This window comes from Spodoptera frugiperda, chromosome 15 (assembly GCF_023101765.2).
Source record: "Spodoptera frugiperda isolate SF20-4 chromosome 15, AGI-APGP_CSIRO_Sfru_2.0, whole genome shotgun sequence".
Lineage (NCBI taxonomy): Eukaryota > Metazoa > Arthropoda > Insecta > Lepidoptera > Noctuidae > Spodoptera > Spodoptera frugiperda.
The window spans coordinates 4,292,353-4,308,829 of NC_064226.1; the positions used below are offsets into that span (position 1 = coordinate 4,292,353).

General features: G+C 35.5%; 2 protein-coding genes and 2 non-coding genes across 5 annotated transcripts; 3 read left to right on the forward strand and 1 right to left on the reverse strand.

Moving 5' to 3' along the window:
* Window positions 1-5,442: 5,442 nt before the first annotated feature.
* On the reverse strand, window positions 5,443-6,678 carry LOC126911479 (uncharacterized). Its single transcript, XM_050698761.1, has one exon. It carries the CDS (start codon window positions 6,676-6,678, stop codon window positions 5,443-5,445), a length of 1,236 nt encoding a protein of 411 aa, XP_050554718.1.
* A 5,294-nt stretch (window positions 6,679-11,972) lies between these two features.
* Trnak-cuu (transfer RNA lysine (anticodon CUU)) lies at window positions 11,973-12,045 on the forward strand. Its single transcript has one exon. It is a non-coding gene; the product is annotated as a tRNA-Lys (tRNA).
* Window positions 12,046-12,606: 561 nt separating this feature from the next.
* On the forward strand, window positions 12,607-12,725 carry LOC118279958 (5S ribosomal RNA). The gene has a single exon (XR_004784040.1). It is a non-coding gene; the product is annotated as a 5S ribosomal RNA (ribosomal RNA).
* A 760-nt stretch (window positions 12,726-13,485) lies between these two features.
* On the forward strand, window positions 13,486-16,456 carry LOC118274110 (uncharacterized). 2 transcript variants are annotated; one of them, XM_050699023.1, is made up of 4 exons: window positions 13,486-13,629; window positions 15,147-15,326; window positions 15,931-16,100; window positions 16,200-16,456. In XM_050699023.1, exons 1-4 carry the CDS (start codon window positions 13,593-13,595, stop codon window positions 16,443-16,445), a joined length of 633 nt encoding a protein of 210 aa, XP_050554980.1. In that variant the 5' UTR covers window positions 13,486-13,592; the 3' UTR covers window positions 16,446-16,456. The 2 variants fall into 2 exon arrangements, with proteins under 2 accessions (XP_050554980.1, XP_035447383.2); XM_035591490.2 differs by having other exon boundaries at window positions 15,931-16,456.
* The last annotated feature ends 21 nt before the right edge of the window (window positions 16,457-16,477 follow it).

Consider the following 16,477-nt stretch of genomic DNA (forward strand, 5'->3'; position numbering starts at 1 on the left):
AAAACCAATCAGAAACAAGAATTATTATCTACCTACATAAACAACATATAATTAATTTATCCAACCGTTTAATATTTGCCCATAAATAACTGGTTATAACAATGTAAGCGATACTTATCGCGAAATTGAGTTCTGGCTCTTTTTGTTACAAAGGCGGCCGCCATGACAGAAACACTAAGGTACTAATATAACTAGAAGTAGTATGTTTGCCCATTTAATACGAACGGTGGCCAATGAAAGTCAAGGTAAAATTCAAACCTATGTATAGCTTAGTATGGGAGAGCCATGCTTCGGCACGATTAGCCGGCTCGACCGGAGTAATACCACCGCCTCACAGAAAACTGACGTGAAACAACGTTTGCGTTGTGTTTCGTTGAGTGAGTGAAGTTACCGGAGGCCCAATTCTTCCCCCTTCCCAATCCCCGCTTCCCTAACAACCCTTAAATTCCAAACCCCTAAAAGGTCGGTAATGCAAATGTAACACCTCCGCCTCCGGTGTTTCGGGTGTCTACGAGCTGCGGTGATTGCTTGCCATCAGGTGATCCGTCTGCTCGTTTACCGACTTATACCATAAAAAAATCTAGTGGATAGGTTGTTAGTTTTAATTAAGCAGAATGTTATTTAAATTCAATCTTCTGCTACCTAAGTTAGCTGCTTAACTGATGTGTGTATTGGTAGAAGCAGTTGCTGCTGCATCCACGGAGTTTAATGATTTGATGACAATTTCTGCTAGCGTCTTCGAGGGGAGGCCTGTAGATCCTGGCTTGCAGGAGTTGCAACGGTTTCGCGAGGTTTTGGTGGGCTTTTCCCAAAACAAACATTAAAATAGGTAGGGTATAGGTATATAGGCATAATGTGACGTAATGTGCACCTCTGCCTGGAAAAAGGCGTGACGTTGCGATAGATAGGTACTTATATTTTCCCAATAATAATGGTAGGTGGTATCTACTGATCACACAAAAACAAATTATATAACTATAGTACCTACATAGATCCAGCTACAAAACCCCAAGACATAGTAGCAACTAAAATAAATCCAGACCAACGCTTCAAGCTTACGTCTCAACTTGACAGATAACTTGTTATGAGAGAATAACATTTGACCCGCCCTCAGTTGCTACGGTGGCCACGAATACTCACCAACACAGGATTAGTCACAAGTCACCAGTCACCATTGCACCGCTGACTCATCGGGTTTTAAACAACACTGCCTAATGATAAACGCAAAGGATTTAAAAGGGTTTTTGTTTTGATATTTTTCATTAAAAGGTAAGTGTTTTTCGAAATGCTTTTGTTTGTTTGTTGGTTGAAGGTAGGTGTCTGTTTATTTTTTTTTTTTTTTTTTTCTCTTTATTAATTTAGGAACTTTTGTACATAAATACATGACAGTCCCATTGTACCTTATAACTTAAACTATTACAAACAAAATATTACTCTTAATATCTACTTAACAAAACGAAGACTTGCAAAGCTATACAACTTTTTGGCCGCATCAGATAAAGGAGCAGATAAAATTTCATTAAATAATCCTATATTGTTTTTGATTAAACATAATTCATTAATAAGTATATCTCTCTCAGCCTGAAACCGGGCACATTCCGCTAAGAGATGAACAACATCTTCCACCTTATCACATTCCTCACAGTTAGGGGAGGCACATTTTTTCATTAAAAATGCAAAGTTGTTAAGCGGCATGTGTCCGGATCTCAGTCTGAGAGCTGTTACCAACAATTTCCTACTCATTTTGCAATTTGAAAACCATGGTATACGAGGAGGTTCACAGACTATCGTTTTATACCAGATAGCCTTAGTTTTTGAACGTAGGTTAAAATGTTCTATCCAATTTTGATGACATTTTTCTTTATATTTTGGTAAAAGTTCGGAATAATCTGGTTTGATGTTTAATTCTATGCCTTCTGAAATTCCTTTCTTCGCTAGACAGTCAACCTTCTCGTTACCACTTATTCCTATATGTGATGGAACCCATTGCAACTTGACTTTATTTCCAGAACGGGTAATTTCGTCCAATTTAGAAATAATGGTATAAGCTATCGATACACCTCTGATACCAGAGGCGCATCGAGCTATATGTTGCAAAGCACTCTTGCTATCTACGCATATTAAAATTTTGTTACTTGCAATAGTTTTAGCATAAGATAACGCTTCCGAAATTGCAATGAGTTCCAATGACATAACGTTAAAACATTTATTTAATTTGTATGTATTGCTATGATTCGGCTTCAAGGGATCATAATATGCCGCACCTCCTCCTATACTACTTTTAGATCCATCTGTAAAAATAATATAATACCCTGAATATTTTTCACGTAGTTCATTGATTATAGAGAAATGAAGATAGGTGGGATTATATGTTCTCTTAGGCATATTTACTATATCTAAATTAATTACAATCAACTCCTTAATGTTAAAATTTGTTACCCATGTACGTAAACTAAACATGTCTAGGGAAGGTTTTGACTCAATATTCTCATCCTTAACTAACTCGAATGTAGTAGCTAACAGTGGCATTTCTTTATTCGACCAATATCTATTGTGACCAAGATTACACAGCTTGTCTAACAAGTTATTCGTTACATTTTTTTCTATAGATCGTGATTTTAAACAAAACTTAAATGCTAACCATTTTCTTCTTAAGTGCAGTGGAGGAACACAGAGCTCACTTTCCATAGCATGTATTGGAGTACTTCTAATGAAACCACCCACAGTTCTTAAAGCCTGGTTTTGTACTTTCTCTAATTTGTATTGAAGTGCTTTAGAGCAATTATTATACAGAAAACTCCCATAGTCCAATCTACTTCTTATAATAGCAATATATATCCTACGTAAGTGATTGTGGTGTAACCCCCAAGAAGAACTACCAAGTACTTTTAGCAAATTAATGAACTTTAAAACCTTTTCAACTATCTCATTAATATGTTTGCTCCATTTTAATGAACTATCAAGCCACATTCCTAAATATTTATAGGTATCTACTTTTCCAAGTGAACTATCATTGATTACCAGACTAAGCTGTTGAGTTCTTCGACCTCTACTAAAGATACAGTAATGTGATTTACTTGTAGATACTTCCAAACCTAAATCTATCAATATTTCTATAAACACATTTAAAGAAGTTTGTAGTTTCCTCGCAGATTCAAATATATTGTTACCGGTTGCATATAAAACAAAATCATCTGCGTATTGACACACGTTTATATTAGCAGCAAGCTCCCGACAAATCCTAAATGTTGCGATATTAAAAAGAAGTGGTGAGAGAGGGTCACCCTGAGCCAAGCCATTTCTTGCTATCCTAGTAATTTCTTCACCCTTTTCAAAGTCATCAGTAATTTTAAGTCGGCGTTCGCTTAGAAAATTCCATAAATACTGACAAATACTCTTTCCTATTTTCATGATATCAAGAGTCTGTAACATATTCTCGATTAAAACATTATTATATGCGCTTTTGATGTCTAAAAAGCATGCTAAGGTTGGAGAATTTTTAGTAAAGCCAATTTGAATATCAGTCACGAGGCGTGCTAAGCAATCAAGACTTGACTGACCTCTCCTAAATCCTGTAGTACACGGGGATAAGATCTCGTTATTTTCTACAAACCACTCAAGACGTCTTGCTATCATTGCGTGAAAGATCTTACAAATGCAAGAAATTAAAGATATAGGTCTAAGTTTATTATTAGCGTTAGAAGAACTACTTGGTTTAGGTATGGCTATAACTTTGACATTACGCCATTGAGTTGGAACATCACCGGACTTCAATATTAGGTTGTATAGATTTAACAAATACCACTGACCGGATTCAGGTAAGTAAGAGATCATTGAATATGTTATCATATCTTCCCCTGGGGCTGTGTCTTTTTTCTTAAAGCATCCACGCATTTCTTCTATACTAAATTCCGACTCAAGTGACTCATTCACTGATGAAAAACATGGAGATAACGGCTTAACATAATCAGGGGTAAGAGAACGTAACAAATCATATCTTGACTCTTGAGAACTATAAACTTTAAATTTTTTAAACCCTTTAATCCAGCGCATTTTGTTCCACATTTGCGAAGCTGATACTGTGTGGTCAATACTATCACAGAATGTTTGCCAATCATTTGATTTTGCTTTCCCAATTTCACGCTTAGCATTTAGTATTTTCTCTTCAAGAATATTTAGGTTATTAGGAGTAGGATTCCTTCGAAATTTGGCTAGGGCTAGTCTACGTTCACCCACCAATTTCGAGATTGATTGGCACCAATATCCTTTTGGTCTAAAATTGTTACTTGGATTATAGCATATCTTTTTCAAGGGGATACTATTGTCCACAGCTTTGTTAATTTGCTGAATAAAATTATCATACAGGCCTTGAATATCTTTTTGTTCTTGAGAAAACAATAAATTTTCGGAGATGATGTTTTTATATGCGTTCCAGTCGGCTAATTTGTAATTTCTTGATATGTAATTGATCTTTATATCTAATTTTAACTTTTATAAATATGTGATCACTCCCTAAGCTCTCACTTAAAATAGACCAATCAAAGTTAATTGCAACATCGGCTGATGCAAAGGTTATATCCGGAGATGATTTTTGAAGATGACCGTTAACGAGCTTCATTCTAGTGGGCTGTCCATCATTAAGAGAAACAAAACCAAATTCTGTAGCCGATTCGTGAATTTGTTTGCCTCTAAAATCGTTTTTGTAAGACCAGTCTGTATGGTGTGCATTGAAGTCTCCTAAAATTATGCATTTATTATGAAACTTAGAAAATATTTGATCCCATTCAGCCTGAGTCGTACGTACAGAACTTGGACAATAAATTAATGTAATGAATTCTATAATTCCACAATTAATTAATCTAAGACATAAAATTTCAATACCTGAATTATTAACACTTACCGAGAGTTCTTGGGCTTTAATTGACTGGTGTGTTATTATTGCGATGCCTCCATAAGAATCGTCCCTATCCCGTCTATACACATTATACTGACTAATGTTTAGCATAAATTCAGGGGCTAGCCAGGTTTCACTAATTAGTGCAATATGCACATGCTCTTGCAATAATAGAAGTTTAAATTCTTCTAGTTTGGGCTTTAAGCTCTGTGCATTCCACTGCAATAAGTTCAACAAAAAGTCTTTATTACAATTAGCCATTTGTAAAGAGGCAATATACTTTACTCATAATATCTGTACTCTTAACTAACTTTATAACAAATTGTATGATCTCTTCAAAAAGATAGCTACACATCAATTTTATTTTATCTTTAAAACTGTTTTCTGACAAAAAAATATTCTGTACTTTTTCTATAATATTTTTAAATCCAAAGGTATTGTGCAAGGGTTCTTTCCTACGCTCATTATTTTTAGACTGCTGTGAAGTAGATGCGGCGTTAATGCGAAAACATTCCTCACTTAGATCCGGCTCCAGTAATTTCTTAGCTCTATTCGTTCTTCTTGGACCTGTTTTTGCCTAAAATCGGGGAGGGTATATGATTTTTGTCCTTTTCTTTGTCACTATCCATGTTCTCTTCAGAATTTGAACTGCTTTGTTGTATATTGCTGTTCGATACATTGGTCATAAGCACGTCTCTAAAACTCTTTTTATTGGAATCAATAGTAGTGTAAGAGGTCTTATTTGTCGGTTTATTTGAGTTGAGTTGATACACATTATTTAGCTCCCTTGTTGTTCTGGCTTTGTTTATATAAAGTGACAATGCTTTCCCGTACGTACAATTTTCTTGACACATTATGTTTCGTATCGCCTTTTCTTTTAAAAAAATAGGGCAGGATTTATCTAGCGCCATGTGTGCTCCTTTACAATTTAAACATTTATACTCTTTAGTTTCGCAGTTAGCGTGTTCTTCACCACACTTGGGACATAAATTCTTTTTTGATGGACACATTTTTAATGGGTGACCATAACGCCAGCATGCCGAGCATTGCGTCACCGGAAAGGTGTATGGCTCCACTTTAAACCTGTACCCATATATACAGACATATGGGGGCAAAGTGGAGCTTTTGAAACATAGCCGTACAGACTCGCTATTTATCCATCCTCCTGTGTCAGTTAACCTTTTTAAACGTCTAACAGAAACTACCTGGTACTCACATTCTAAACTATCCTGAAACTCTTTGTCTTCTATGTCCAAATCTATATTCTTCACAACCCCGTAACATAAACTTATTTCATTCATGAATTGGCATCTATAACCTAAAGCATGAAAACTTTCACAATTTACTAACTTCTGTGCATTTGTTTTATCTTCAAATTCAATTAGTACTTTGTAGGGGTTCTTATAAGATATTTTCAGGATATTATCAATTTTTTCAGTTCTTAATTTTTTTGCTAAACCAAATTGTTTGGGTAAAATCTCCTTGGACGTGACACTGACGATAATTTTGTCGGTACCCTCTGATTCTTTATTATGTTCCTGTTCATTTTCTGTATTCTTTTCCGATAATCTCCTTGAAAGCCTTTTCTTGCCTTTTCTAACTGTTACAAAGCCATCATCATCTTCAACTATTTCATCACTTTCGGACCTCATTCTTTTCTCCGGAATTCTCAGTAACTCCGTTGATTCAGCACTTCTCTCACATATATCACCATCAACTGCATTCACTGATTGTTCATCACCACTCGAGTTAAATAAATCAAAAGTCTTTTCTACATCACCCATTGTCGAACGACATTCAGATTAAGATGTGGGTAGATTAAAAAAAAATACCACAAAAAGATATAGCAATCGATTACGCGTACGCTCGACTCAGCGGCTCGCGCGCAACTGTTATTGTTTTTGCGTTAAAGTAAAGTGTACTTAATTTTTTAAATTGGTTTGTTTTTCATTTAGATGTTTTGATGGTAGGGTACTTGTATGGAATAATTTTACATGTTTGTTTTATAGGACTTCTACAGATTACTGTAACCTTAATATTAGTTAGCTTTACGTTTAAAGTATTCGAAACGAGAACTCTGATTGGTTTGGTTTATTCACCGAAGGCGCCGAACTTTAAACGTAAAGCAAACTCGTACTAAGGGTACCTTAGTACCTACAGGACAAGCTTAAGTCATGTTTAACATTTATTTTGTATACACAAGAGTATTTAATTTAATTTATTGTTATTAATAAACATCATCTTACATAAGTATTCATTAACTTATTCAAATGTATTGCCTAATAACCAACAGAAACCAACGACACGGAAACGTAAAGAAATGACAAGTTATTTGCGAAAGAAAATGGCGACCGTTTCGTTTCCATTACACATGACATTTCGTTTTGAGAAAATTGAATTTCACACGAGGTATAATATTATGTATGGGGGAAAAGGAAAATCATTGAATTTCCTTACAAGGTGAACTGGAAGGAAAGTATTGGATTAGATACATAAAGGTTATGTAAGTGTAAAATACTTCTTTTTCTTCTTCTCTAATAATATCTTCTGCTATATCTTCTATTTATTTCGTTGCGGGATCGAAGACAGTCTAATTTTCCCCAGGACGCGCCGGACAGCAGTGTTCCGGTGTTCCAACTATCCAAGACAGTCATTCATATCCCTGGACGCGCCGGACATCAGTATTCTGGTGTTTTCATGGTTGTATCTACTGTAGATCCTTACAGCTTACAGGAGTTGCAGCGGTTTGGGAGGTTGTGGCGGTTTTGTCCTATAAACCAGGGTAAAATAATATTTTTTGCTTAAAATGAGCTGCTTAACGGTGTTGTTGGTGGCCACGGGTTTGATTTATTATGGTGAAAATCCCACACTTCCAAGTATTTCTTTTCTAAAACTAAGTACAGATTAGAGCTTTTAAGGTTTTCCTCCGAAACAAAACATTGAGCATGCGTGGTGATTAATGCTTAAGCCATCTCCGTGTGAGAAGAAAGCCTTTGGTCAGCAGTGCCCATTTATAGGCTGTTGATGTGAAGAGCATGAAGAATATACAACACATGTGTCAATGCACTAATTCTAATCTACACTTCCTTTGTCGACATCTTTGTAAGAATCTATATAGATTATTATCTATATAATAATTCTTCAAAGGTATTCCTTTGAAGAATTCATACGCATGATATGCTATCTCACCATCGTAACTTATAACTAGGGTACGGCATTAAAATGATGAGTGGTATACCCACCTGTGAGCTGATAATAATTTAGTAGCAACATTATGCCTTCTCAGCGATGCGCTGCGGTTTCGCCCGTGGTCCACACTGCGGGTCCGTACCCCTTTTTTTTTTTTTTTTTTTTTTTTGAGGGTGGAAAATCATCCAATGACTTCTCCCGCCTTGGGCGAGGCGAGAGGGAGTGTCAGACTCTTACTGACTAAAAACCACCCCGTTCCTACTCCTGCCCGTCGAGCCGGAGCCCCGGTAAACCCGCTAGGTAGTCCGCAGCTCCGGATTAGGCATCAGCCCTACTGGGCCCCATCTGTGGTGGTCTGATGGCTCTTTGAGGCGCGCGCAGAACGCGACGCGCCGCACGCACGGGTCTGGTTCTGGTCGGGCGGCGAGCTAGGCCCCGTACCCCTCCTGTCATATTTCAATTAATGGGGGAAGCCTTATTACCGGCACTCTAAAGTTACTGGCAATCTGGAAATTGGGTATTGTATTGTTATAATCTTAGAGTTGATTTATTGTTTATTGACTAAATATGTACAGAATAGTTGTAGGTATTTGTGAACTTCAAAAAGGGTAATTATGTAATCTATTTAATTGAACTTACAGTTTTATTATTATTCTATTTGAATTTGACGTTGAAGTGCCTTCCTCGTCTATTTGAAATAAAAATATGGACTTTTTTGACTTTTTACTTGGTTACCTAGCAAAATGTGTATAAAAATATTGCGGTATTTCAGATATTTGTATGGGTAAACATGAATTTATATAATATATTAAATATTTGAAAAACACAGTAGTATTTATGATTATTTATCCTAGCCATAACGTGAATTATCCGCCACACTCCCGAACCCATGGTGAAAGTACATACAAGCCAGCTCTCAGAAGTAGCCGCCTTTTTATCTCCTATTGAATTTACATTGTGCCCGATTTTTTATAGCAAACGTGACTCTCAGATAACTAGGTACATGTTAGTTATTTTGCATGCTATAAATCCTAGCCATGCTTTGAGTGTGCCGATATTTTTTGTCTTGTTAGCGTAACGTGAAAAAAGGTTTGGCAAAAAGTTTCTAATAAAATAACATTGGCTGATCGGCTGTCAAAACTCTTAATAGTTTAACTCTTTGATATAAATTGTTAAGTATTTGTTATAAAGGTGCCGCAGTAAATAGTGGCCTGTCTGTTATTTTTCTTTTTTCAATTAATTTCATTCGCGCCGTACAATTAGTTTTGGATTGAAAAAACGTATGGCGTGTCTACATGTCTAGTTGTGTTTGAATATCGTTTTTATTCATGGCTTCTCAATTCTACCGAGGTTTTCCCAGTAGGATACAATATGGGGTACTTCAAGAAGGGAGTTAATAGGTTTCTTTAGGGTCGGCAAAGCGCATGTAATGCCCCAAGTGTTGTAAGCCTTCATAGGCCACGGTAATCACTTATCGTTAGGTGGGCCGTGAGCTTACTTGCCACCGTGGTAAAAAAAAAAACTAGTTTTTAATATTTAACATATTTTCTTGGCTTCAGTCTTACTTTCTCAGGTCTTCAATATCTGATGTTTTGGATATTTATACTTTAAGAGACATTCACAGACTTCCATAAGTAGGTCTACCAATCCGAATCTATTAAAAACCCGAACAAATTATGTTCCATACATTCTATTGGTTTCCAATATCCAAAAAAAAAAAAAAATCCAAAGACCTCTCTAAATGTAATTGGATATTATGTAAACGAGTATTCAGTAATGTAAGTAATAAATAGATTGTTTTATTTGGATAGTCTTCGTTACGTTTCCATTTGTACAATATTTTAAGAGTTACCTTAGAAAAGGTAAAGGTAAGTAGTGTCGGCTCGGGCCCACTCCGCTGATTGCGAGTGCGGCATTTGCATCAGCCATATTGGTGTACACTGGTACAGTGCGCGTCGTTTGTTGAGTAACAGTCTACAGACTAAATTATTATTAGAACATTAAGATGGAATTATGTTTTAGTATGGGCAGAACAGATAAAGCACACTTTAAAAATGGAACGGGTTTAAAATAGCTGGTTGGTTTCAACTTACAGCAGGCAGCTACAGAAAAAATAAAAAATTACTTAAATGAAGAAAGTCATTCGTTTATTTTTAGTCTTACCACTAAACCAATTAGTAGGATAGTTTAGGTATCTAACCTAATCAGAGCTGCGGATTACCTAGCGGGTTGCTGGTGGTACTCCGGCCTCCAGCTCGAAAAGCAGGAGAGCTTTTAGTGAGTAAGAGTCTGACACTCCCTCTCGCCTCGCCCAAATCGGAAGAAGACATTGGACGATTTTCCCCCAAATAAAAAGTAAGATATTCACGATGTTTTATAGATTAGAATACAAAATATAGGTATTATTTTTTTCCTAAATGGCAACCGAGGTACCTACTTTTTCAATTCATTCTTCTACCTGACACTATAATTTTCCACCTGACTGTACCGTTACTGTACGAAACTAGCACAGCATCTTGGTAATTTGAAAGCGTCACCCGCGCCCCCCTGTTTACCATAAGAAAAACACAACTTTTCTTGTGGTTTCACTTTCCTTGATATACCTGACAAATCCCTATACATAGGCATAGCTATACCTATGTGAGTGCGGTGAAAGTATGTTTTCACAAAGTGATCCATCTATGTGACAGGAAAGGTTTTGCATAAATGGAACTCTATGATAAAGTGTAGTAAGTAGTTCAGTAAACTGCCAAGTTAGATAAAAAACTTAATACTGATAAAATGAATACATATTTGTTTTAACAAAGACTGGATGGCATCGAGTTCACTTCGCGCGTTAATTAGGTACCTTCAACGGTTTTCAAACCAGTCATGGTTTGTTTGCGAATAGTTATTTAAAAAAATACCTTGCGTATAATAATGTGTATGACTAATGGTTATAAAAAAGTGAATCAGTTTAATCAAGCATCTTACGTAACAACAGCGCCTATTCACTAAATACTTACATTTGTCTACAACGCAAATGATTGCTATCATATTATTAATAGGCGTCAAAATTAAACATTGTTTAATCCTTTTTAAGATAGCAAATAAATATCATTCATAAGCTTAAGACTATTCTAAAATCAAAAATAAGCAGTTTAAACATAAGAAATACGTAAAAGCAAACATTTTATCATCGATAAAGTAATATTTGCTTAGCAAAAGAATCTAAAACTAACATCACATCAACAATCATTCAACCGTTTGCGATTGCAGATTGCATCGTTCCATCAAAGTCTTCAAACTGGTGAAATAAAGTCCGTTTCAAGTTACGTATATCTCAGATACCGTGTGTAATCCCCCTAGGAGGTAGCTTTGAGCTTTGAGCATGCAATATCCACAAGTAAACACGTTGCTATCTGGTTGAGAGTTAGTTCCGCGGGCTCCTTTGTACTTGCCAAGATATCATGACTTCTGAGACTTGGCAGACTGTTTACTGCCTTGTGTATTAATGGAGAAAAGGTTGGTATTGATGGATTTTTAATAGGACCTCTAATAGGGACCATAATCTTTCCGAGAGAGAAATATCTCTCGTTGCAGAATTCTTTGCAGTAAAGAACCGTTCTGGATTGGCCCTGTAAATTCATACTCCTGTTATAAATATTTGATTTAAATATTATGGGTATGTGGGTAAATTAAAACAAAAACGGTCACGCTAGGTAGAAATTGTAGGTCTAAGTATTTTTAATAGAAATTGGTTAGTGTAAATGATATTTACTAAATGTTATTTTAAAATACCACTTGTATAATTACGATGTTTTATTGTAATTTGTTAAATAAATATTTTCAAAAGCAACACTATGGTACTTTTAGAAACTGGAGAATAATTTCGACTCACATATCACCAGCCCGGCTAGCTCAGTCGGTAGAGCATGAGACTCTTAATCTCAGGGTCGTGGGTTCGAGCCCCACGTTGGGCGAAATCTTTTTGCCTCGTTTCGTTCAGATAGTTTTTATTTTGTAAATATAATTTTATTATAACATAGTATTTTGCACTATTTTAAGTATCTTACGTATTGTACATAATGATTATACATGACCAAGGACCTAGGACATTGTCGTATTTTTTTGGAATTATAGGTCAGGCACAATTCTTCTATTTAGTTATTACACTAATCTATAACAACATGGTAATTAAAACTACTACATTGTTAAAAAAAATAAAAAATCAAAAGACTGTGCAGCATTTACGTAGTTAGCGCCATCTATACATTTAAAGAAGAATCCGTTAAAAATGTGGTTTGGAATGCTTCTAAAACTCAAATAAGTTATAGTAGGTACTAATAGATGGCGTTAAAATAAATAACAATAAGTGGTTGTGAAGAAAATTGTGATCACTGATCACATTATTTCAAAAATGTTTGTTAAGTAAAAAGAATATTACTTATAATTATTTCAGTTCATACAAAATATTATTAAGTATTTGTAGCAATGTAAGTACTATTTAATTTATATTAAACATGTATTTTATCCCATTGGTCGTCAACGTCCATACCATGTTGAAAACACCGGTTCTCGTCCGATCACCGAAGTTAAGCAACATCGGGCGTGGTCAGTACTTGGATGGGTGACCGCCTGGGAACACCACGTGACGTTGACTTTTTGCATGACTTTATCATAATTTTATTGCAATCATTCCTTTTTTGATGCATAGTGTTTTTAAACCGCTTAGGCACATTAGTCGGTCATTTGCACTATAAGGTGCTATGGGTTGGTTTTAGGCACTATTTGGTTAAACAAAATGCCATCGTGGTAATTTTAAGTACAACTTCAATTGATGTGAACTTAATTACGTTTAGATTAATAATATAGGACATATTCTTTCAGACATTAAGCCTGATGAATAGATTAAATCCATGCTTACAATATGAGGAGCATGGTAATAGATGTAAAGCCTTGTCATGGAGGAACAAAGTCGATAACAGGAATTAGTTTCTCAGTCAGTTATTCGATAATAGTCAGGTCATGCTATGATTTGTGCAATGCAAACATATCAAATCTTTAGTAGCGTTCGGTCTTTTAAGGCTTGTAGGTACGCGTTTTTTAGGGGAAATCATCCAATGACTTCTCCCGCTTTGGTCGAGGCGAGAGGGAGTGTCAGACTTTTACTGACTAAAAATTATCCCGTTCCTACTTCTGCCCTTCGAGCTGGAGCCTCGGTATACCAGTCAGGTAGTCCGCAGCTCCATAGATACGCTTCTAGATCTAACATAGTACAAGATAGGGGTCAAAGTTTTTGCCCACCACTGTTTAATTGCCAACTGCGCATGAGTTAAGAGCATGACGCGACAACAATATACCTCGGTACCTACCATCATTACTGAAGGTGTCGAGACTTCTTATAGCATCGACACACGAGGTAATTGTCCAACTTCCTCCGCGACATCATTTAGAGTAATTTTGTATAGTTTATATAAAACGTAGGTGACACGCGAAGGATGCCATATTGTTTGTGCACTGTGATACAATGACGGGGCTCCTGTATTTCTTCTTGAGTGTTTGCGGTAAGATCATTTACTTATGTTGATTTTAATTGTGGTGGCAATTCCATTGGATTAATTGAATAGGATATTATTAGGTACCTTGAAGATTCAATTCACCCAAAAGGCCGGCAATATACTTATTGAACTCTCTTGTTGTTGCGGGAGTTTATGGGCGGATATGAATCGCACTTATATACACGATGTGTCTTTATTTGTAAAAATCTATATGGGATTTTAACCTCATTTACTTGTCATATCTATAGTTGAGTTGTTGGAGCTATCGTATCATATAGTCTATTAACACTTTTGCCTATTTTTAATCCATGCACCATTACAACTATCCTCATTTTGTCATAACGCTGTCCTCATCTTCTGACCACGATGACTATGATAGCCTTTACACTGGCAGTATAGTTGATAACTTGTATTGGAGACTTGGTTGTCATCAAGAAGAAAAAATAAGACTGGTACTCTTTCAAATCTCTATATTAATATTCAGTGGACTGCAAAGGCTTAGGTACGTCCTTCATCAGATTTACCTACGTGGCTACGTCATTGTAATTAGTTTTAATCTAAGTATTTTAAAGATTTTCCTTGACTGGGATCAATGTGCATGTCTGTTTCTTTGTAACAAATAACAATATGTTACGTCACCTACCTAACTGATGTTTATGGACTTTGATATATCAAGATGCCAATCTGGTTTCACTTAATAAATCTTTTAAAGTTGCAAACCAGGCTAAACATCAAAATGTTTTTTTTTTAGTTTCTTTATGTAATTCCTATTTATTGAAGGAATTTTAGGCGCATATCATATAAACAAGTGTCTAATCATACATTTTAAACTTAAAACATCTTTTACAATTATGCATAGTTCACCATTGGCATATTTCCAAAATAGCTTCCATATCTACATCCACAAATTCACAAGCAGAAATAAGTATAACAAATGAAAAACAAACTAAGAACAAATTCCATCAAAACACCATAACCGAAAAGGGGATATCTCAACATGACACCAAAGAAATAGAACCAACTAAGAACGAACTTGAAATAAATGTATTTATGAGTATAAAGAAAGTTGACATTGAATTTGGGCGCACCCTTGAACAGTGAAATGATCACAAAGCTCACTGGCATTGAAATAGATAAACGAATATACAAAATGACTTTGCTATAATTTTCCTAATGATAAGTCAAGATCAGCCTTACTAGGCAGACTGGCAGACAAATAAATGAATAGTTTATGGTATTAATGTTCATATAAACATTGTAGGAATGTAGGGCTGCACGTTTAAATACGTGTTATGTATCTTTATAAATATAAAAAAATCTGTATCTACTGAAGAATTAGTTTGATATTGTATTGTTTTTAATTAGTTATGGAGGTTTTATCAGAACATTAGTTTCACTCCTATACATTATGTAATTTCACGTCTGATAATACTTCTAATTAAAGATTAATAAAGTTAAAAAGCATTTCAGGTATTTTAAATAACTAAATTATTTACGCTTTTAATGACTCGTAACTATTTCAGCGTTTACTGGTTGGAGCGATGCAGTGTCAACGAAAATGGATTTTGGAGGAGATGAAGTGGCGTCTTTGACCAATTCTACTAAAATAGAAGACGAAGATGTAGAAGTTCAACACACTATTGTCCTTTCAACTAAACTCAAGAATAATAACAATAGAAGAGGATTACATAGTTCTAATGATGGTAAGCATAAACTCAACAGCATAGAAAAAAAATATATACAAGAAACTGCCAAACCTCTAATTAGGATCTTATCTCAAGAGCAATTAAGTACACTTTAGTATACCTACACAGTCAAATTAATTCCACAAATACTAAAGACATTGTAGATGTTTTGAAAATCCTAGTGCATTTGAATGGGGCAATGGACGCAAGCTCAATTTTCCAACTGGCTGCTCACCGCCAACTTGAAGATGTTCCTTAAGATAAAGAGGACAATAAAACCTCACACACTAACAGAAACTGTTTAACTGAGTTTTGGATTAAAATTTATTACGTTTCGGTACTTTAGTGCGATAAACAAATAGATTTAGTGCTGTTATCAATGGCTGGACAAGGTCGATCCTCTAATAAATAGCGAAGTAGTCTACTGTTATCTGCTAGTTAAATATTACTTGTATAGATTATAAGTTATTTGTGTGCTTGACCATGATCTGGCTCTCATTCTAAATCCTAAGTATCCATTTTAGTAGCTTGAGAGCCAGTGTAGACTGATTTGTCATTTTTCAAGACTTTATAAATTGGTCATTTTAAATTCGTCATGTGATATATAAAATACTTCTTGCAGATAATTCTGGGACCCTAACCTACAATATAGGCAAGAAAGAAGCCAAAGAAGATAGCGGAGAAGTTCCTGTTTTAAACGGTTACAAGTCAGTTGAAACTACACAAATAAGGACACCAGACACAAGAACCAGAGGTTCATTCTATCCAGACTCTGCATTCATAAATAGAAATGTAAGGGATGAATATGACATATACCCTAACTTTATAACAAATCCGTCACAGTGGAAGCCATCAAGCTTATTCAATAACATCAACTTGATGACCCAACAGGTGCCAATCAACACAGAATACAACACAGGCTGGAGAGTTAGTAAGCCAGCTTATCAAACGCCTGGCAAGTTCCATAGAAGAATATCAGACGATGGAATGAAAGAATTCTACTGCAAAAGATGTAGAGAATTAAGCGGACAAGGCTATATAGGCTGTCCCCCAAACGCGCAACAAAGAAACCACTGGGTGTACGAGACAACAACTCCTAAAATGAAATTGGATGGAAAATTGGCGAAATTAAACTAATTTGTTTTGTGGTCATTGTTTTTGTTCATCCC